At 37.5% G+C, this 22,365-nt stretch overlaps 1 protein-coding gene across 4 annotated transcripts in view; it reads left to right on the top strand.

Moving 5' to 3' along the window:
* The window catches only part of LOC117664724 (uncharacterized), a 127,793-nt gene that overhangs the window by 85,140 nt on the left and 20,288 nt on the right, over positions 1-22,365 (top strand). For 3 of the 4 annotated variants that reach the window (XM_034415977.3, XM_034415975.3, XM_034415978.3), the window contains 7 exons: positions 944-1,012; positions 5,029-5,133; positions 5,799-5,861; positions 6,592-6,669; positions 12,841-12,918; positions 16,743-16,827; positions 17,220-17,296. In XM_034415977.3, coding sequence (XP_034271868.2) covers positions 944-1,012; positions 5,029-5,133; positions 5,799-5,861; positions 6,592-6,669; positions 12,841-12,918; positions 16,743-16,827; positions 17,220-17,296 — 555 coding nt within the window. The remainder of the gene's footprint in view (positions 1-943; positions 1,013-5,028; positions 5,134-5,798; positions 5,862-6,591; positions 6,670-12,840; positions 12,919-16,742; positions 16,828-17,219; positions 17,297-22,365) is intronic. The other variant, XM_034415976.3, reaches the window with a different exon arrangement.

The following is a 22,365-nucleotide window of genomic DNA, read 5'->3' as shown; positions in this document are numbered from 1 at the left end:
TCAAGACTTTACTGTGTGCTAAAGTAGCACAGATCCTTTTCTATAAGGAGCTGCTTCTGTTTCTGCCTATCCTCTTCTTAGACACTTAGCAATTTGTACTAAAGCCGAACTAAATTTTATTGTCCCCCATCTCAAACACATAGGTCTACTTTCACCTCTCTCCTCCTTTTTATTCCATTTTATTGTTCTCACCCGAAATTGCAGATAACTTAATTGATAGAACATAGAATAATAGAGTTGGAAGGGCTCTCGGAGATCTTCTAGTCTAGTGATGGCGAACTTTTTTGGCACCGAGTGCTGAAAAGGGAGCAGATGCAATGCACGCATCTGAGCCGCAACTTGGAAGAGGAGCTGCCTAGGTCACATGTGCGCACCCAACTTCCACTTTTAGCTACTGAACTTTCGGTTTCAGCCAGCTACTCTTCTGCGTTTCTGGCACACGTGCGCATGCAACAATCAGCTGGCTGGCGCGCATGTTCACACAGGAAAATGGAAGACCAGCTCTTCTAGATTCCAGCACTGCCTCATGAAAACAGACCAGCTGATCATCGTGTACACATACGTGCAGAAGAGGAACAGGCACAGCCATTGTGCTAGGTGACATGGCTCCATGTGCCACTTTGGGCATGTGTGCCATAGGTTTGCCATTATGGTTCTAGTCCCATCCCCTGCTCAAGCAGGAGATCTTATATCATTTCAGTCAAATGGTTGTCCAATCTCCTTTTGAAAGCCTTCAGTGATGAAACACCCACGACTTTTGAAGGCAATTTATTCTATTAGTTAATTCCTCTCACCTTTAGGAAAGTTTTCCTTAATTCTAGGTTGCTTCTCTCCTTGGTTACTTTCCAACCATTGTTTCTTGTCTTGCCTGTTGATGCTTTGATCTTAGAATTCAATCTAGGATTGTTTCGTTTTATCCCTTCTTTTGGTTTCCTTCTTGCAGATGATGGGATGGTGGACAAGAAAGCATTTATGACAAGTGTAAATGCCATTTTGAGCAACCAGCAAAAGGGTAAGCTGAAGCATTAATCATAATGGGACAGATATATTAAGATTATTTGTTGAAACTGTTCACATTTGTGTGACTATTTCAGTTAAAACAAATTATGTATTTTATTATGTTATAATAAATTATAAATTATAATATTATATTATAATATATAATGTATATAATATGATAACATGGGTCTAAAATTTCAGGGACCATGCTGAAGACTCAAAGCAGGAAATGTTACCCCCAAACTATATTTTACTTTCTAATTTTCCACAAAGCTGTTATTTCCCTTTTCCCCGTGCGGGCACTTTAAAGAACCCATGTGAATTTGAAGTTAGAATCAAAAGGATTGGGGGGGGGAGTAGTTTTGTTCCCACTCTGGTTTACTTTGTGTACTATGAATATTTCAGTACTATAGGCAAATTGAAATTGGCATGAATCAGAGAACCCTCCCAGGCTGCATTTTGTAACTCTCCAAATATTCAAATCATGATGCCCCTGGCAAAATAGCTAACTTTTCATTTCATTATTGTTTTGTGCTTCAGAGAAGCAATAAAGGCAACAGATTTTGCCCATAAACTCTGCAAAACCCACAACAAAGGTGCTTTAAGTTGTTGGCATTGACTATATAGAAATACTGTGTTTGTTAACATTTTTTAAAAACTTTTTTTAATATAAACAAACAAACAACAATGAAACATGCAAACACATAAACAAAGATCTATCTTTACATCTTCTTTTCAACATGTCGCATGGGTAGTCTATATTCACATTTATACATTTTCTCTTTCAGTGCATTCAGCAATAGCCTTCATACTTTTGTATATTTATACAAAGTCAGCTTATTGCCCCCACAAACTGGGTCCTCATTTAACCTACCTTAGAAAGGATGGAAGGCTGAGTCAACCTTGAGCCTTGGAGAGATTCGAACCAGCAGTAAATTGCAGGCAGCTGTGTTAATAACAGGGTGCTTTAAACCACTGTAGTACCAAGGCTATATTATACATATATTCTTAATATATCATCTATATGAGTTCTCCTAATCTACATATTTAATTTATTATGTACGTAAATTGGTACTTAATTTCCTATCCACAATTTATAAATGTATAAATGGTTGGAGGAGAAAAAGGAAAAAAAGATATGGAGATAAATGAGAAGATAAAAGTGTTCATTAACATTTCTAAGTCAGCCCTCTCCCAGACAACTCTGGGCAAAGAACATTGCAAGCAAACCAATACTTAGGACAAACTGCAACTTTCTTTTAAAGCCTATCATGGTGCCCTCAGTCCAGATAAGCAAAAGTCTTCAAAGTGTTCTAATCTGCTTGTGAAAAGCCAGGAAGATGGAACTGCATTTACCTCTGTGGGGCAGAGATTTATCAAGTGGAATGCCTAGACTCACAGCAGATCTCTTGTGTTCACTGAATCAGGTGGCCAGATTCTATTCTGGCATGCCATTGTCTGAAATAACCTGGTGCTATATATGTAAAACTAAAGATCAGCAACTTGAACTGGTCTCAAGAGTCTGCTGGTAACCAATGTAAAATGAATGTTAGCACATTGATGCCGCCAATTCAGCAGTACTCTAGTCCCTTTGCTTTGTACCAGTGATGGCTTCTGGATCTTTTCCAAAGGCAGTTCTGTGAAAAATACATTGCAGAAATCCATCTATGCTGCCTAAATTACACCCCAAACGAGTCCCCTAAATCAAAGTATGTTTTTTAGAATGTATAACTCTCCATGTCAAAAAATAAAAGGTTGCCTCCACCATACTAGTGGAATTTTTGGGGAAGGAGCTAGAAAACACCAAACACAGGTTCTTCTTATCCTTTATCATAATCTCTTCAGTGTCTATCTTGTTGCAATTGCAGCCAATTGAAATGGCTCAGATAAAAAGGAAATTCTTGATGCTTTTCCTAGAGGAGAAAGAATATGGGCCAATTACTCCTGTGAGGGTCAAACTAAACCTGGGCAAATAATGCAAAATTAATTTCAGTAGTTGATTTGATTGAGAAAAACAGTCCAGATCTAATTTAGAAAATAAGTCTGATCCAATTTGGGCAGTCAAGCTCACTTTTTAAAATAAGTCAGTTTGATTTGTGTTTGTAAATCAATTAGGAAGTCATTTCTTTACGTACAAAGAAGCATCAAAATTACCCAGATCAATTTGGAGGCATGCAATTCAATTCAATCCAATCCAGAAAGCCAAAGATTTGACTGAATTGTTTTTTTTTTAATTTGATTTATATGCTGCCCTTCTCTGGAGACTCAGGGCGGCTTACAATGTGTTAAGCAATAGCCTTCATACTTTTGTATATTTATACAAAGTCAGCTTATTGCCCCCATAAACTGGGTGCCTTTGTCACTACACAGTTCCACTATTGCAATGTGTTCTACCCTTTAAAGCCACTAGAAAGCTTCAACTAAACCAGAATGTATGGGCGTGGGTAATGGCAGCCTCTATTGATCAGCAGACTTCCACATGTGATTCAAGGTGCTGGTTATTACCTGTCCTGTTTCAGGTTTCAAATTCATATACAAACAGTTGCTAAGTCAGAATAGAATTTACTCAAGGCTGAGTAGATCACTGGCAGACTAGGAAAGGAACATAAATCAAAACAGAGTCTCTGGGAATGGCAGCTTGCCTGGGTAGTTTTGCTTTCAACAGGAATATGTGGAAAAGAAGTCAAAATCTAATCCAAAGTTCAGAGAGCCAAATCAGATTTGTCAGCCAGTCCAAAGGTTTGCATTTCAAGATTCATGAGCAGAATGCACAGGAATGACATACCAGAGCAAGAGATCAGACAGTTGTTTCCAACAGAGAAGCACAGATCAGGGCTCCCTCTTAAATTAAGGGAACTATTTCTTTGCTTGGCAAGGAATCCTCTTGAGTATCTTTGCTCTGCTCTGTGCTCAGTTCACTGAGTCCAAGGGCTTGGAGACTATACATAACAAAGGACTGCTCCAGCAATGGTAGTTGATCAGCCTGATTTCTGGCATGTGGGTCTTTTGAAATTGACCTTCCATTGGTTCAGCTGGAGCAGCTTTGTCAGAACCTGAGTCCTGGGGCATAACATTATCTATACCAGTGATGGGATTCCAAATTTTTTACTACCGGTTCTGTGGGCATGACTTGGTGGGCATGGCATTACTTGGTGGGCGTGGCAGGGGAAGAATATTGTAAAATCTCCATTCCCTCCTCCCTCCAGGGGAAGGTTACTGCAAATCTCCATTTCCTCCCAATCAGCTGGGACTCAGGAGGCAGAGAATAGATGGGGACAGTCAGAAGTGGTATTTACTGGTTTTCCGAACTACTCAAAATTTCTGCTACCAGTTCTCCAGAACTGGTCAGAACCTGCTGAATACCACCTCTGATCTATACAGCATTACATGGCACAGGACAAAGTTATTTGAGAGATTATCTATCTTTCATGGTTTCTGCCCCAGTACAAACTGGGAGAATTGATATGATCTGTATCCTGTTGATTAAAAAGTGCCATCTATCAGGACCCAGAAAACCTGCTTTCTCTGTTGTGGTATCTGCTCTCTAGAATGAGATTGATGTGGCTTCTATCCTATTGACATTCAGGAAAGCCTTGAAGACCTGGCTGTTCTCCCAGATCTTGTCAGAGATCTTGGAGTAGAGTGAATGGAATCTCTTGGATCTGCTTTTTTGTTTATGTTTCTATACTGAGGGGCTAGATCTCCTCTTGTCTGTTTCTATTGTTTGTCCTTATTGTTTGTCCTGTATTATTTTGTTTGCTATATTAAGAGCTGCCCAGAGCTGATTTGGAGTTGGGAGGCATTAAATTGAATTAGATGGATAGATAGATAGATAGATAGATAGATAGATAGATAGATAGATAGACAGACAGACAGACAGACAGACAGACAGACAGACAGACAGATGATAGGAAATTGCATTGAAATGGCATATGAATCAATAGCAAAATTTATGGGAATATGTTTGATTAAATGAATGACATTATTTGGGATTCAATCCATGTCCACTAAATATTTATCTTTTAATAGACGAACGAGTAGATGTCAATACATTGGACTACATCCTAGCCGATATGGGCCTTTACCTAACAGAGGAAGAGATTAAGGAGGCTCTAAAAAGGATAACCTTGAACGGTGAGTGCCGGATATATAGAGAAGCCAATGTCTTATCTCTTATCTAGGCTTCCAGAGAATCATCCTATCTTTTCTCCTCTGTAGAAAAGCAGCATGCAAATAATTATCTTGAACCTTTAAGAAAGCCACAAAAAGGGGAAAGTTAATCAACTCCTAACCTACTGTTTTCATATCTCTGATGCACTATGTAGTCAGGGTTATTCTGAGATATTCTAAATACATGGGGGAAAATGGTGGGTTTTATTTGATATATAATTTGAACCTTAATGCTGTATTTCTATACCAGGTCTCTAGAATTTTTCTGAGTTATTTCTATTAATCAAACTGGCAAAAAGCTTCACTCAACAGCACTCAGCTCAGGGAATCAATGCCCATTTAAAAAAACAGGTGGAATTTCTATTAGAACATTGTAGCTGCCATCTTGAGTTATTTTACCAAACCCTGCTGACACTCTTATTCCTGCTCAACTATCTATACTGAAAGGTAGTGTCCCTAGTATTTTTATGCTGCTGACATATTGATAGAGAGCAATGAAAGTTTCCAGAGAAGAAAGGAGCTGTAAACAAATTGAGATTAATTTTGAAATGATTATCAATTATTAAGGTAAAAGCATCTTCATGGGAGCATTTATAATGTCTATTTTTTTAAAAAAAAAAACCTTGTAGATGATATGACTGTGAATTTGAAGGACTTCATATGGGCTGTTGATGACATCCTCAGTAGTCAAGGTGAGTTTTAAGTCTTTAAGGAAATAATGGGAAGGCAACAGATAAATATTGGAATGAAGTTTGGAGTTCTTGTAAGTCAAACAGATGCTTCAGGGCTAAAGCCTGTTTGATTATGATAGAAGAGCCAACTATAGAAAAGGACATGAAAAAAACAACTTCATGGGGACTGCAGGCATCTTAAAATAGCCAAAAGTGAGTCAGACAAAAAAAAAGCAAAAAAGATTAATGCAGATATGCTAGGGACAAACCTACTAAGCTGCTGACTTAGCAGATATAAGATTTACTGTTGATAGTAAAGAAAAAGGAAAGGAAAAAAAAGATTCCCTTGAATGAATCTTCATGAACGTTTCCATGCAGGGTTTGGGGCAAAACTACAGAAGTGGTTTGCCTTTTTTTTTTCCTTGGTAATAATTTATATTTCCCTTGATTTTTCTTATTGTCTCTAATGACATCAGACCACGTTTCTTTTTTGTGACTTACCAGGTTTGGCTAGTTATAGCTAGGCAAAGAGAGGCCTTGATCAAAATTTTAGTTCAATATAACTTTACTACCCAGTTTTCTGCATTGTTGTTACATCAGTTCTCCATCTGCAAAGTTGGGATAATAATTATTGCTATGATAAAATGAACAGCTACTGGGATTATTTCTGAAGTAATAGGAAAGTGGAAATTTCTGAAGTAATAGATTATTTTTGAAAAAAATCAATACTAATTACTGTTTTTAACTAAAGAAGAACAAGAGGATATTAGCAGCTCGGATGATACCTTGGGAAGTTCAGACATCTTCTTAACCCCAGAAGAAGAGCAGGGTATGTTGAAGATGACTAAGTTTAATGGTAAAAGTATCTTGTTGTTATGAACTCATTAGACAATGTAATTGCAATTTTTAAAAAATTCATCTCCCCAAAAAATGTTATATTTATATGTTGCATAGAAAGTCTAAATGTTTAATCATTCATAGCTTTTTCTTTTATGCCATATTTGTTTACCATTCTAATGGAATTGAAAGACAAAGTCATTCTCAGATTCCATCTATGGTCCAATATGGTACCTTGAGCAGAGCAGAATATTGTAAGTTCTAGTCAGTATCACTCTCATTTTCAAAACATCTTCAGGAAGCTTTATGGAACAGTTAGTGAGCTTCCAGAAATTAATATTAATTTCATCAGTGTAAGTTTTATGGAACAGTTGGTGAGCTTCCAGAAATTAATATTAATTTCATCAGTGTAAGTTTTATGGAACAGTTGGTGAGCTTCCAGAAATTAATATTAATTTCATCAGTGTAAGTCTTTAAGAATGTACCTTGAGGAGAAGCAGGGCTGATATCGCTGTGATATGATGCATCTCCACGGGGCTCCATGGGATCGCACCAAATTTGACCTGCCAGGAGGTTCTGAAGGACCCAAATCACCCTGGAGGGGTGATGAAGACAGAGAGGATATTCTGCATGTGATTTTGCTGATCACAAGGAGACTGTTTAAAATTAAATAGGGAAGCTAATGATTTAATTCTTTTTAATAATCTTAACTTTTGTATTTGTAGTTTTTTAATTTTGGCTGTTCACCGCCCTGAGTCCCTTCTGGGAGAAGGGCGGTATACAAATTAAATAAATAAATAAAATAAACTGTATACTCCTTGTTTGAGAAAAACGGCCATTGCATGCCTGACCGGAGCTTTGACAGCCGACCGATGCAGCAAGCATAGAATGTGAGGAACTGTGTGATCGATCTGGGTGAGATTTTTCCAACTCCTGTTGTAGAATTTATCCCCTTAAAATAAATCTGGGAGAAAGTGGGACTCAAAGAAGAGGAGGTGGAATTGTTTGCTTTCCAATCCCAAGAATAGCGGTGAGCAAACTTGCAAGCTATTTATAGAACTGGAAGTAGAGAAAAGAGAATTTTTTTAAAAAAGAAGAAATTTATAAGCTAGGAAGTTTGACTGGGGATTTAAAATACAAGACAGATTAACTTGAAAACTTTTTGGAATATGAAATTTGGACCCCTGGGATTTTTTAAAAGCTTTGGAGCAGATGATACAATTTAAGCTAACAAAAGAGAATGAGAGAGAAATAAAGCAACAGCAACATCTACTGGAGAAAACTGTAGAGAAGCAAAAGTAATGAAAGTATTCTTGTTTGTTACAATAACACCTACTCTAGCAAATTGTTTATATGAGACAGCAGAGACAGAGAGTGAAATACTGTAACTTTTTAAACAGTGTAGCTCTTTTAACTTAGATTAAAACTAAACAGAGAAAGTAAATAGAAGCTGGGAAATAGCAAAGAACTTTCTTTTTTCCTTCCTGTTTGAACTTTTTTTTTCTTTTGGGTGATTTATGAACCTGAGTGGTTGAATTTTGGGGCTTGGTGGGCCTACGTGGATTACAAATTTATCAAATTTACTAAATCTATCAAGAGAAGAAAGGATTATGGTTTGAAGAACCTGAAGATTAACATGGAACTTTATTTTTTCCCTATTTTCCTCTCTTTTGGAGTATATAAGAGCAAGTTTGTAACTATTTGCAGATTTTGGTGGTGGCTTGATTTGTAAAAATACTTTTTAAGTGGAAATTGGTGGGGGATTGATGAAATATTAGAATATTATTTGTGTCAATGCTGATTATTCTTTTTAAATTTTTTGACAATCTCAAGATTTTGACAATCTCAAAATGACTAGTACTTCAAACTTAAGCAAAGTAGGGAGAAAAAAATACATCAGCGCCCTCATCAGCAGCATCAGCAGCTGCATCTAATCCAGCAAGTCACAGATCTTTGGATAGCATGTTGCAGCAGGAAAAAATGAACACGATGAATACGATGCAAGCAGAATTGAAATTAATGCTCCAAACATTTCAAGAAGCCACAACAAAACATTTTGAAGACATGAAGGAAAGAATGGAAAAGATGGATGATAAAATGGAGAACATTCAACAAACAATAACTAAAAATGAACAAAGGATGCAGAAAATAGAAGAGCAATCAGAACAAACAGAGAAGAAACTTGAGGAGATGGATGATAGATTTACACAGGCAGACAAAAATCTTGAGAGAACAGTAATTATGTTGGAGATGGATAAAGCTGAATACTTTTGAGATTCCAGAATATAGAGGAAGAAAAAGAGGAAAACCTTGCAGAGATAATGGCAGAATTGTTGGCGGATGTCTTGAAGGGGGACAAGCAAGAGATGCTTGCTGGAATGGATGAAATATTTAGAGTATACACAAGATATGCATCAAGAAATAAACTACCTAGAGAGGTACATGTGAGATTTACTAAGAAGTCACTAAGAACAGAGATACTTCAAAAAGCAAGAGATAACATATTGAAATATAAAGGAAGAGAAATAATAGTTCTGAAACAAATCCCTAGAAGAGTAAGAGACACGAGAAAACAATGCCAATTTCTGACAAGACAATTAATTAAGCATGAAATAAATTTCAGATGGCTGATACCTGAGGGAATCCTGGTGACCTTGACAGATCAAAAGCATAGACTGGATACTATAGAGAAAGCAGAGCAATTTTACGATGAGCAATTTGGATCATATGAGGAAAAAAGAAAGATGAGATAGATGACAAGGAACAAGAAGAAGCATCAGGAGGAAGAAATGCACAACAAAAAGATGAAACAGAATTAAAGGACAGCAGAACAAGAAAGTGCAAAGACAAAAGAACAAATAAGAATGACCAGAATAATAAGACTTATCTACAAGTAAAACTATGGAAGATGAAATAAAACTACTTTTGATTAATAGAAATGGACTAAATTCTCCTACGAAAAGGAAAAGTACTTTTAAAAATTAGGAAAGTTAAATTAGATTTTATTTGTCTTCAAGAAGTTCACAAACCAAAAACAACACAATAAATTATTGGAATATCCTAAAATTGGGAAATTATACTCCTCATTAGCACAACAAAAGATATAAATATATTTTAAATGAAAAGGGGGAGCTTAAAACTAAACAGGAATTGAGTGAGCAAGGGATTTAGATAACATGGTGGTCATATGTGCAGGTACAATCTAGATACGAGAAGGATGTTAAAATGTATGGTTTATATAAAGAATTAACAGAATTACCATATTTTTCGGAGTAAAAGACTCACCAGGATTTCGAAGAGGAAAATATAAAAAAAAAATTTGTGTCCGTGCATCTGGATTTTGTTCTCCCCAGCCCCTAGGAGCACTCTGCAGCAGTGGTGAAATCTAAAATTTGTTACTACCAGTTCTGTGGGCATGGCTTGGTTGGGGGGGGGGGTAATGTGACTGGGTGGGCATGGCCATTTTTTTTTTACTTTTAAAACCATTTTTTCTACAACCTCTTCAGCGAAGAGGATGTAAAAAAATGCTTGCAAAAGGCTCTGACGATCCCAGCTGAGTTGCCTGATTGGCAGAGGCTTTTTTTCTTTTAAATGCCTCTGATGATTAGGCAACTCAGCTTGGATCATCAGAGGCATTTAAAAGAAAAAAAGCCTCTACTGATCAGGCAACTCAGCTGGGATCATTAGAGGCATTTAAAAGAAAAAAAGCCTCTGCCGATTAGGCAACTCAGCTGGGATCCTCAGAGGTTTTTAAAAGCATTTTTTCTACAACCTCTGAAGAGGTTGTAGAAAAAATGCTTTTAAAAGCCTTTGAGGATCCCAGCTGAGCCGCGCGATCATCGGAGGCTTTTTTTAAAACTTTTAAAAGCATTTTTTCAGCCAAAGAGGTTGTAGAAAAAATGCTTTTAAAAGTATAAAAAAGCCTCTGATGATTGTGCGGCTCAGCTGGATATGGGGGGAGGGGCAGGGATTTTTGCTACCGGTTCCCCAAACCACCCGCCTCCATCGCTACTGGATCAGGCGATCCGGTCCGAACCAGGAGCATTTCACCCCTGCTCTGCAGGCTTCCCAACCCCTCTATGTGTCCTGTTTTTGTGAAAAATGGGCCCGTGTTTGGCAAAAATGGGATGAGCGGGGCGAGGTTTCGGGAGGCCAAAAATGGCCGTTTTCAATCTATAAGACGCACCTACATTTCCACCCTCCTTTAGAGTGGGAAAAGTGTGCCTTATACTCCAAAAAGTATGGTAGATCAGATATTAACAGGGACAGATGAAAAATTAATAAAGAAAACATATAGCTATTTGTTAAGTATTAAGATGGAAGATGAACAAGTAAAAGAGACAATGATAGCATGGGCTAAAAATTTTAGCTATTCGATTGAGTTAGATAAATGGCAGAAATTATGGGATAGAAATTATAAATTAACAATGTCTACTGTATGCATATGGAGAACTAGTGCAGGGAAAGTGAGAGACTACAGCTGCGATATAAGGATATGTGCAAGAGGGGTCTAAAGGCCTTGGGAATGGACATTAATGACTAGGAAACTTTGGTCTCTGATCTTCAGCTTGGAAGCTAAAGACGTAGCATGACCTTCTCCAATTTGAAGAAACACTTGTTCGGCAGGCTGAGGCAAAGAGGCAGTCCCGGAACCAGCGAAATCTGGGGGCTGGGCAGGGGACAGAATATATCTGCCCTCAGTGTGAAAGGGATTGCCATTCTCGAATTGGCCTTTTTAGTCACACCACATGCTGTTTTAGGACCTCTATCCAGAGCATGATACCATAGTCTTTTGAGACTGAAGGTTGCCAATGAGTGACTGTATACAAAGAAAATCTTTATAAAATGTTTTATAGATGGCATTTTCCACCCTCAAGATTAGCAAAGATGTTTATGGATAAATCTGCAAAATGTTGGAAATGTCATCAGACACCTGGTTCATACTATAATATGTGGTGGACATGTCAAAAAGTGAAAAAATATTGGACAAAAATATATACATGGCTGGAAAAAATGATAAAACAACATATAGATTTGAAACCAGAGACATTTTTGTTGGGCATTTTACCAGACAAGAGTATTGATTACAGAGAGAATACTATTTACACAACAATGGAAAAGTGAAGAGATCCCAATAGATGAGAATGTGATTAGAAAAATATTAGAATGTGCAGAAATGGATAAGCTAACACTTACAATTAAGGAAAAGAAAAACTGAATATTTTTTGACTTGGGACTTATTTTATCACTGGCTAGCTGACAAAAACAGGAGCTAGAAAAAGGGAAATATATGGAAGTATCAGTGATATAAGGAACATATGTTAACTTGGCTACACAAATATGATGATGATGATGATGATGATGATGATGATGATGATGATGATGATGATTAATAATAATAATATAATTGATATTAATGCAAGGAATATTGTTGTAAACATTTTGATTATTATTTCCTAAAATGATTTGTACCCAGACAACACACTGTTCAATTGAAATTGGAATTTTTGTATGTTATAAAACAAAATAAAAACTTAGAACAAACAAAAAAAAAAGTGCCTTGATAATAATCATTATTAAGTTGTGGTAATTTACATAAATCTCAAATTTCCTGATGATCTCATCCAGCAGTTTCATCTCAATCACAGAAAATGCTGGTGACAGAACAAATCTCTGAGAAACAGTTAACCAAACACAGAAACTAGTTTTTAAGACTTTGGAGTCAACCACTGCAATTCAAGTACTCTCTATCCCTAAATTCCTCAGGTGATCTAGAAGACTTCCTTGATCAATGGTATTCAAAGCCAGTGAGAGATCCAAATGATCAAACATCATCATATTCTCTCTTTCCATCCTTTGGCAAAGGCTGCTTTACCCCAGAATCCACTCTAAAGCTAGTCAGACTTAAACTATAGTTTTAACTTGAATTTTAGATACTCTGGTATTTATTTCTTTTAATTGCAGTTTATTACTATGATGTTTCTTGAGGAAACATACCTGTAAATTAAAAACAAATATTGGTGAACAAACTACTATGAGAGTCTTCTCATGAGGGACTATTAGCCATTATTTGGGTTTCATCTAGAAGTTAGCTTTATTTTGTTTCTCTGCAATAGGTATTTGAATATTCTTGTTTTTCTTACTTGCCCTTTTTATTTTCCAGAAGATGAAACTGTAAGTTCAACAGACTTTACAAACATTTCTGGTGACAGTCACACCTTCTCTAACTCATCTTCTCTCGGTAAGTTTTTCTTTGGATGATAGGGCAGAACAGTTGAAGTGGAAGTTCTTAGCACAATTTTCCACCCAACTGTGTTGCTACTACTAATCAGGTGAGCTAAGCATTACCACCAAATTCTACTAATAATCAGGAAAACAACATATATTGCCTATATGGGGGTGGTGGGGTAATAATTTAACATGCACACAAATGTAGCTCTATCTTCTATTACAAAAGTATCTCAAACCCTTAACAAAAATATCTCAAAAGAATGAAATATTTTCTTGAATGTCTTGCACTTTTAGATTTCTATAAAGTTCACAGTTCAGTAAAATGATAAAGAATTAGTCATCATCCCTACTTCCCTGAACCTATTAGTGTACAAGTCCTTATTTCCCTTTTGAATTTCCTTCCAACACTGCTAGTAATTAAACTGAATTTAATTGAAAACTCCTTAGTATTTAGGAGTTAGTTAATCAATTAATCTAATGCCCAGCCTAGTGGAAAACAAGAGTCATGAAGCAACATCAGAGTATATTATCACTGATTTTTTTTTTCCTCATATATTTTAATATTCTATCTTTCAGCATCCAAAGGAAATGAATTGTCTTAGTATTAAAACTTCCTATCGCCTTCTTTTGATGGAAGGTATTTTTCTAGCTGTTGGGGTTTTTTTGCCATGTGGCATAATGAGCTTCTGTGACAAGAAAATTGAGCATTCTTGAATTGACCTTTATTCTTTAATTTCTTCTTCTTCTGTATTAATTATGTTGTCATGTTATGGCTCTTCAGTGATGTTTCTTTGTGAAATTGTCCTTTTCTTTTTCAGCAAGATTAATTGTGAGAATACCTCTCCCCCAAAAATGGGTATTTAATTTGCTTTGCCTGTTGAGGTAATAGGAAGGAGTGCATGAAAGATATATGGTGAATGACCTTCCTCAAGTACAAGAATCTTTAGCAATCAGAAAATCGGTATTTTTTTGAGTTGCTTTTATGAATCTGGAGGAGCATTCAAAATTATATTTCCTCTGATGCAGCCTAGCAGGCCAAAATTAAGATGGGCCTTAACAAATACCCAGAGATGCTGATCCCTAAACACATCCCTGAATTCATTGCTAGCATAAGTTAGTATGGAAGAATTCAACAGGATACATTCATAGAAAGTGTATAATAGTTAGTATTGGTCTAGAAATTGGAAGACCCAAGTTCAAGTCAACCTTTGCATTAAATCATTTATTGTTGTTTCCATTTTTAATGTAGTCCAAAATTCTTTTATAGCTGGACTTTCACAACAAAATGTACACAATTCCTTTCAAGGACAAAAGAAGTAGTAGATGTTGTGTAACAAAATGTCTGCAGGAAAAATTAAGATAATATTTCCCATGATAGAGAATAAACAGAAAAAAAGAATTCCTATCTCTTTAGAAAAAAAAGAGACCAAAAATAAATACAAAAACAAAGCAGCAAAGCTCTTTTAAAAACTAGTAAAATACAAAGTCCTTGCAATAGTCCTGTGTAGATGTAAATAAAATCAGATTACTTTCACTACCAAAGAGAAAGTCTTTACACCGTCAGCTTCCATGTGGCAAAAACAAAAGTATTTCCTAACTCCAAAGCAAATAAAAGATTACTTATTGCTTTGCTATATAGAGCTTTGAAGGTAATAACTAACACCTTGAATTGGGCCTGGAAACAAATTGGTAATCAGTGTAGCTTGTACAACAGCAGTATCATATGTGGCACCCTGGGGGTTGCCACTGCATTCTGTACCATATAAATTCCATGCTTAACTCATCCATAAAGATAAAGAAATTAATCAGATCAAAAGTTTACAAACTGATGATGAGGCAACAGAATATGCAGTGCCAATTCTTTAAGATTCTCCATTCTTTATCCAAGGAGTGAGTAGCAAGGATAATCTTGGCCAAGGAAAATATGAAGGTTCTCTTAGCTCTTATCTCCAAATTCCAAAAGATGTGTGTTTAATTGCTCATGGCCTCCAGTATCCTTGGGAATAAATGAAGATTATTCTCATTGTCAGTAACTTTGATTATGGATTGACATAAATCTGCTCACTTGATCATGGCTATCCTTTCACAAGCCAATCAATCCAGACTCCCTCCTGGATGTCCATAGGCTCTGTATAACTAGTGAGTTTATGCTTTGAAGATCCTCAATATTACTAAGGGCTATTGGTTGTCCAGGGTACATGAAAGACAGCTATAGGTCATAATGTCCTGACCACAAGCAAGTTTTCAACTTTTAACTCTATAAAGTTGAAGGACAACTGCCCCATGGTAAGAAGTTATATGAAAAGTGAATGTTTTAGGAGTTATGTCATGTGCCTCCTCCAGAACACTCTCCTTCAATCTGATATGGTCTGGATGTGTTAGAATACAGAGACCATCATCCTTAATCAGAAATCATTTACTGTGCTGACTGGTATGATGGGTTTTACTTAAAAAATTCTGGAGGTAACCAAGTTGGAGAAGACTGCAGAGGGCAATCTGAAATTTAAAGGATGTGTTGTTCTTCTAGGAGGGAAGTCAGAAAGGACAGAACAGGAAGCTCATAGGATATGAGATTAATGATATCAGAATGAGATAACCTCCAAAATTAGTCACACCCCATTCAACATTGTTTGACTTCTATGGTTACGTGAACAGAAGGCAGTCCATCACACTTTTGCATAAGAGAAACTTAAACAGGAATGAAATATGCATTTCTAAGCAAGACTGCTTGAAATTTAACTGGTTCATATATGATTAATATAAGATCATTAAGGATAATGATATGTCATTATATTTTAGAAACCAAATTGTTGGGGGCGGGAACTGTTTTCTGGTGCTTTTCATGAAGGAAGCAAGAAGCTCTTGGTGTTTTGGGGTTCACTGCTGATTCCCATAAAAAGGGAACAAAACTCTCAGTTACTGTCCATACAAAACATGTAGAAGTTACATCTGGTGGCTATTTCTTTGTTCTAGCACTGATAGAAATATGGGGAAAATTTCAGTCTATATTTGTGCATACAAGTGTATGTAGAGCAAATATGAAATTGAGCAGCATTCTGCTAAGATGATTCTGCTGCCCACTAGTCTTATGATGATCCTGGACTAATGAAGATCAGCACTTAGTATGAAGTTGACTGGATAGTCTTAAGTAGGAGATGAGAGCATAGTTATTTTTAGCATAGCTGTATTAATGCTGGATTTGAAGATTCTATATGCTTTTCTTCCTTTACATACACTGTTAGTATTTTATTTTATTTTATTTTATTTTATTTTATTTTATTTTATTTTAGCTTTAATTTATATGCTGCCCTTCTCCGGAGACTCAGGGCGGCTTACAATGCGTTAAGCAATAGCCTTCATACTTTTGTATATTTATACAAAGTCAGCTTATTGCCCCCACAATCTGGGTCCTCATTTCACCTACCTTTGAAAGGATGGAAGGCTGAGTCAACCTTGAGCCTGGTGAGATTTGAACTTGCAGTAATTGCAAGCAGCAGTTGTTAATAACAGTGCTTTAGTCCACTGTACTACAGGCTCTGTAGTAATTCGCTGTTATAGTGAATATAGTAAACTGACAAAGGATGCATTCTCAAAATCTTAATTCTCTGCCTCCTAGAGAAAGACTCTACCACTCAAACATGAATTCATATGCTTTATCTGGTATTCTTGCCTTTTCTGCTTTAAAAATCATCTAATTGTAATAAATCTATAAAGATGACAACATAAATCATTGTGGTAGAAAAAACTGGCTCTGCCCAAAGAAATGAGCAATGATTCAATAACAGGAACAGAATTGTTGGTCTTGACAGTAGATGTATTCTCTTTTCTTCATAGAAACATATCCAAATAAAATGCCAGATGCAAAGATGTTCAAGTTGCCCAGGATGGTGGAGAAGTCATTTCTCCAAACACCAAACAGGTAGAGTAAGATTTATACATCTGATTTTTATTGTCCCACTGAAGCTTTGGTGATTAAGTAGTGGGTTTTCAGGGCTGGAGTGAATTTTAAAAGGCATTTGTTGCTTAAACATATTATTTGTCTCCCATACTATTTTGAAATATGCAAATCAGTATCCAGATGACATATTAATATTTCATAATAAAACTTTCAAGGAATCAGTCTCCCTTTAATAATTGTAATAGTAAATTACTGAGCAATTGCTTTTCTTACATTGCTGATTATTCACAATGGCTGTACTCAACAGTTTTTCGAGAAACATCTGCATTTTGCATCCAGTATTTCCCCTTTTTCAAAAAAACAGTAAAGTTCTTGGAAATTAATCAGTATCGTTTGTTTTTTAATTTGGACAGGGTTTTCCCTTCTGTAACTTTCAACGAAGAGGCCAAATCCAAAGCAGTAAAGAACCTGAGTAAGCCACAGCTAGAAGGTATTTCTCCTGCGTAGAAATCATATAACTTGAATCTTCTCAAGGCCCTGTATCAGGGGTGAAATTCAGCAGGTTCTGAGTAGTTCTGAAGAACCTGTAGTGGAAATTTTGAGTAGTTTACAGAACTGGCAAATACCACCTTTGGATGGCCCCAAGGTGCAGTGGGAATGGAGATTTTGCAATATCCTTCCTCCAGGAGTGGGGAGGGAATGGGAATTTTGCAGTATCCTTCCCCTGGAGTGGGGTGGAAATGGCGATTTTACAGTATCCTTCTCCTGCCACGCCCACCAAGCCACACCTACAGAACCGGTAGGGAAAATTTTTGAATTTCACCCCTGCCCTGTATATAGTTTGTGAAGAATGTGTCTGAAAGATGTAATAATTTTATCATTAGTCCTGTCCTGTTAATTTACACACTTAATTTAAATCTGCCTTCTTCATGAGAATTGTTTTGTGGGGAAGAGTTTTTATTTAGAGATTCCAAGCTTAAAATAGAAACATTTAAGCTTTTAAAAATAATACTGCTGTTTATCATAGATTTTATCAAAGATTTGGTGGTTAACTTGTATTGCAATTATATCATGCACAATCTTCATAGTCCTCAGAAAAATGCATGATGATACTTTAATGTCTACTGTAAGAAATCAGCTTCCAAAAAAGAAAATATATAAATAAAGTGATATTGTGCTTTCATGGTATGTTGTTACAAATCTTTTGCTTTCTTTTTTCTGGCCATGCACTTTTTAAAGTGCTTTGATCCCTAAAGCACCTTCAGTAACCTTCTATAATATTACAACTTCTTTACAAAAAATTTGTTTTTACTTTTTTTGTTTTTATTGTTTTTCTAATAATCATATAATAATTTAAATTATGATTGTTTTATTTATTTTACTATTTTATTGGATTGTTGTACCCTGCCCAGAGTCTCCATGAGATGGGCAGCAATATAAATCTGATTGATTACGTAATTACTTAATTAATTAATTAATATTCTGATTCAGGGTTCTCAATCTGTGGTCCACCGACCCTTGGAGGGCTACAATGTTCTCACAGGGAGTGTCTTGAAAAACAGATGTATAATTTAAATGTTGAGTTAAGTCTTGGGAGTCCATGGCCATGGCTCCAGGGCCACAAAAGGTATTTTAAGGGGGGGTCAGGGGTGAAATGCTACCAGTTCAAGCCGGTTCACCCGAACTAGTAGTAAAAAATGCTGAGTGACGCACGATCGTTGGAACTTTTTTTTTTTTAAGCATTTTTTTACTACCGGTTCCGGAGAAACAAAACGCTCGGCTGCTCCCCCTTTTCACTCACCACAAGCTTCCTGCTGCGGATTTTCACGCCTTGCTTCACGCCTTGGGATTATCGCCCTCATCTTCTTCTTCCTCCTCCTCTCTGTCTTCCAAATGGAAAAATGTCAGGAGCAAGTGCAAAAAGAAGTGTGCGCTTGCTCCTGGCATTTTTCCATTTGTAGGAAGCTTTCGTATCTGTGAAGGCAAGTCTGGCTTCCTGCGCTGCTCGCTAAAAATCTCACCAGTACTGCTGTACGTGCGGATTGTGTGTGTGTGTGTGTGTGTGTGTGTGTGTGTGTCTTTGCAACTGGTCTTTCGCAGTAGCCCATGCCCGACGTTCCATCCCTGGCTGGCTGAAATTTGCCCAGGCTGGGCTGGCCAAAGCCGCCCCCAGATTATGCTCCTTGGGCAGTGGGTCCCCTCAGGGGAGTTGCCTTGGGGGTCCCATGACAGCCAATTTCCACTGCTCTTAAAGGTCCCGGAGCGGATCCAGGCGCTGCCATTCTGAGCCTCTGTGTGTGTGTGTGTGTGTCTTTGCTCCTGGTCTTTCGCAGCAGCCCATGCCCAAAGTCTTGTCCCTGGGTGCTCATCTTAAAGGCACCCTACACCCACCGGCCTGGGAAGGGGAACGGACACCTCGGCTGCTCCAGCCACCCTGGAGACCCCCAGCTGGCCTGTCTGGGCAGTGCAACAGGTGAGACAGTGGTTGCCCCTGGCAGGCTCAGAATGGCAGCGCCCGGATCCACTCTGGGGCCTTTAAGAACAGCGGAAATCATCTGTCCCACCGCATGACCCCCAAGGCATCTCCCTCGAGCAGACCCACCGCCCAAGGAGCGCGATCTGGGGGCGGCTTCAGCCAGCCCAGCCTGGGCAAGGCCAGAACAGGTGAATTCCCCAACTCCGGTTCAGCCAGCTGGGGACGGGACGTCGGGCATGGGCTGCTGCGAAAGACCAGGAGCAAAAGCACATATACATACACAACCCACGTGCACAGCGGTACTGGTGAGATTTTTAGCAAGCAGCGCAGGAAGCCAGACTTGCCTTGACAGGTACGAAAGCTTTCTACAAATGGAAAAACACCATGAGCAAGTGCACATTTCTTTTGTTTTTTTATTGAAAAGTTTTATACGAAATACAAACAATTTTCTCCCCCCCCCCACCCTTTCCCCTTCCCCACATAATAGAAATTGTACATTTTCTTATACATAAGAAATCCTACATATACATGTTTCCCTTAAAGAAAGCATTAAAATAAGACATTTTAATTACATTCGGAGTTGCTCTTCTTCTCTTTCTTCCCTCATTCCACAACAAACCTTCTTCTTCTCCTCCTTTCTTTCCCTTCCCTCCCTCCTCTTCTCTCCTACTTTCTCCTGCCTCCTCTCCCACCTCATCCTACTTCCTTTCCCTTTCCCCCACTTCTCTCTTCTTTTCCCCCCTCTCGCCTTCACTCCTACTCCTGTCCCCTTCCCTTCCCTTCCTCCTCTCCTTTCTTCCATTCCTCACCCTCCCTCTTCTCTTCCTACCCCTTCCTCCTCTCTCCTTTCTAACTTCTTTGCTGTGAAATATTTTCCTCCTTTAGTGTCTGAGCAACTCCTGTATTCTACTCATGGATACTTTCTTCTGCTAAAACATTTCACTATTCACCACTTCCCCCCCACCATCCCTTATCCCACCCTCCCCACTCACCCCCTGACTTCCCAGAGCAAAAACAGGGTATAGCATCTAACAAACATATGCTAAAATAAACTAACAAATTATAAAGTTCAAAACTCCCACATGTTCTTTAACTCCCTTTGCTCCAATTCATCAACCTCCCTTTTATAAATTCTCAAAACCAATCAAATTAAATTCATTCTTCCTACTTATATATATATATAAAAACAACTTTTTCTTGATGTATAATCCAATACTTTAGCAGTCTTACAAACAGTAAAAATCATGAATAAATTCCATTTCTATACCCTCGAACATCATTCTTTTTGAACATTACTCCCTAGTGAAATTCTGAGTTTAACATAATCCTCTTTTCTTCAAAGAGAAAGAAAAAAAAAAGAAAAATTTTTCATTTTAAAATCTTACACATTTTATCTCATATATCTTTTAAAATAATGTAGTCTTATGTTAAACCTTTTAAAAATCTCTTAATACCTTTGAAACACTTATCTACCAAATATAAATTTCAAAATCTACAGGAGGATGGCTTTCAAATTTTCAATTAACCGTCTTAATACCTCTAACTTTTACTATCCAAACTAATTATCATTTTGCAATAAAATTCTGAATTTAACATTAATCCTCTTCGCTTCAAAGGGTTAGGCATCTTAAAAGCTTATACAATTTATCTCATATATCTTTTAAAATAATATAACCTTATGTTAAACATTTTAAAAATCTCTTAATACCATTAAAACACATATTTGCCCGATGCCAATTTCAAAATCCACAGGAAGATATCTTTCTTAATCTTCTGTTCTTCTCTTCTTTCTATATTTTTTCCAATCCTTTTTTTTTATAAATTCTTTCAACAGTCCCCCCAATTTTATTTTTGAAACTTTTAAAATGGTGATTTGAGGTTGATGTTTCTGAAATACTCGCTCTCTTCTTGAGGTCGCGTTTTCTAACTTGAAATCCCCAGTTCATCTCTTCTTGCTTGTATAATCATTCAGTCCATTTCTTTGTCCATATAATCAAAATTTGTTGCCATAAAGATTGTCAGCTTGCAATAAAGAAACTATTTGTTGCTTTTCTGTCATTTGAATGGAAACGTCCACCAAATCCTTTGTTTCAACTGTGCCAGCCTGTCTCTTAATCGTGTCCATCTCTTGATTTTCCAAAAACAAATTCCTCTGAATACTTTCCTGCTGTCCCTCTAACAACTGCTTATATTTTCCCAAGCTGTTTTTTGAAAAAGCCCTTTCAATTGTATCCAACAGGGCAGAAGTAAAAGAGTCTAGAAGTTCTTGAAAAGCCTGAGCAGTCACGGCTTGGGAATTTGCTGATTCACCAGCCTTGTTGTCAGCCATATTTCAGCCACTTTGTATTCATCCAGCTATCAGAACAACAATTCAACTCTTTTTCACACAGTATAAAAACCAGATTTTAGTTAAAGTCAGTACCAAATTCTTTTCCTCAATACCAAATTCTTTCCCTGGCCGCTTCCACTTTAAAACTTTCTCTTAGGGTGCAATCCAGTAGCTGTATCACTGTTGCAAATGTTAACAAGCCTTAACAAGCACTTTCCCTGGTAGTTTCCTCCTCCCGCCCTCAGGCGCCATTTTCTGTATTTTAAAACGGAGTTAAAGTTTTACTTGCAAGTTTTCCTTTTTGTTTTCTCCTGATTTGCTCTGTCTGTGATCAAAGTAAAGATGTTAAAAGTCCCCCCATTGATTTTCAGCAGATTTTGGTCGCAGCTTCTAGCTCCGCTTTGGTGGAGTCGTCCCTGGTCCGGAGCAGCTTGACAGGCTTCAATAGAGAGCCCACACCCTTTGCGCCCCAGGATTTCTCTTAGCGCACTTGGGGGGCTCTACCTCTGCCTGTCGACTCTTCTCTCTCCCCTTTGCCCGGGGAGAGGGTTCCAAGCCTCCAGACAGCTGTTTTTTGGCTGTTCTGGGGCTTTTACGGAACCGGGGATCGGGCGCTCGTAAAAGAGCGCCTTCAAAGCTTGCGGAGCCAACCGGAAGTCCAAGTGCACATTTCTTTTTGCACTTGCTCCTGGTGTTTTTCCATTTGGAAGATGAAGAGGAGGAGGAAGAAAGACGAGGGCGACGATCCCGGACA

This window comes from Pantherophis guttatus, chromosome 4 (assembly GCF_059756535.1).
Source record: "Pantherophis guttatus breed Tessera chromosome 4, ASM5975653v1, whole genome shotgun sequence".
Classification (NCBI taxonomy): domain Eukaryota; kingdom Metazoa; phylum Chordata; class Lepidosauria; order Squamata; family Colubridae; genus Pantherophis; species Pantherophis guttatus.
The sequence above is the reverse complement of the archived record's forward strand: the minus strand, read 5'-3'. Positions and strand labels throughout refer to the sequence as shown.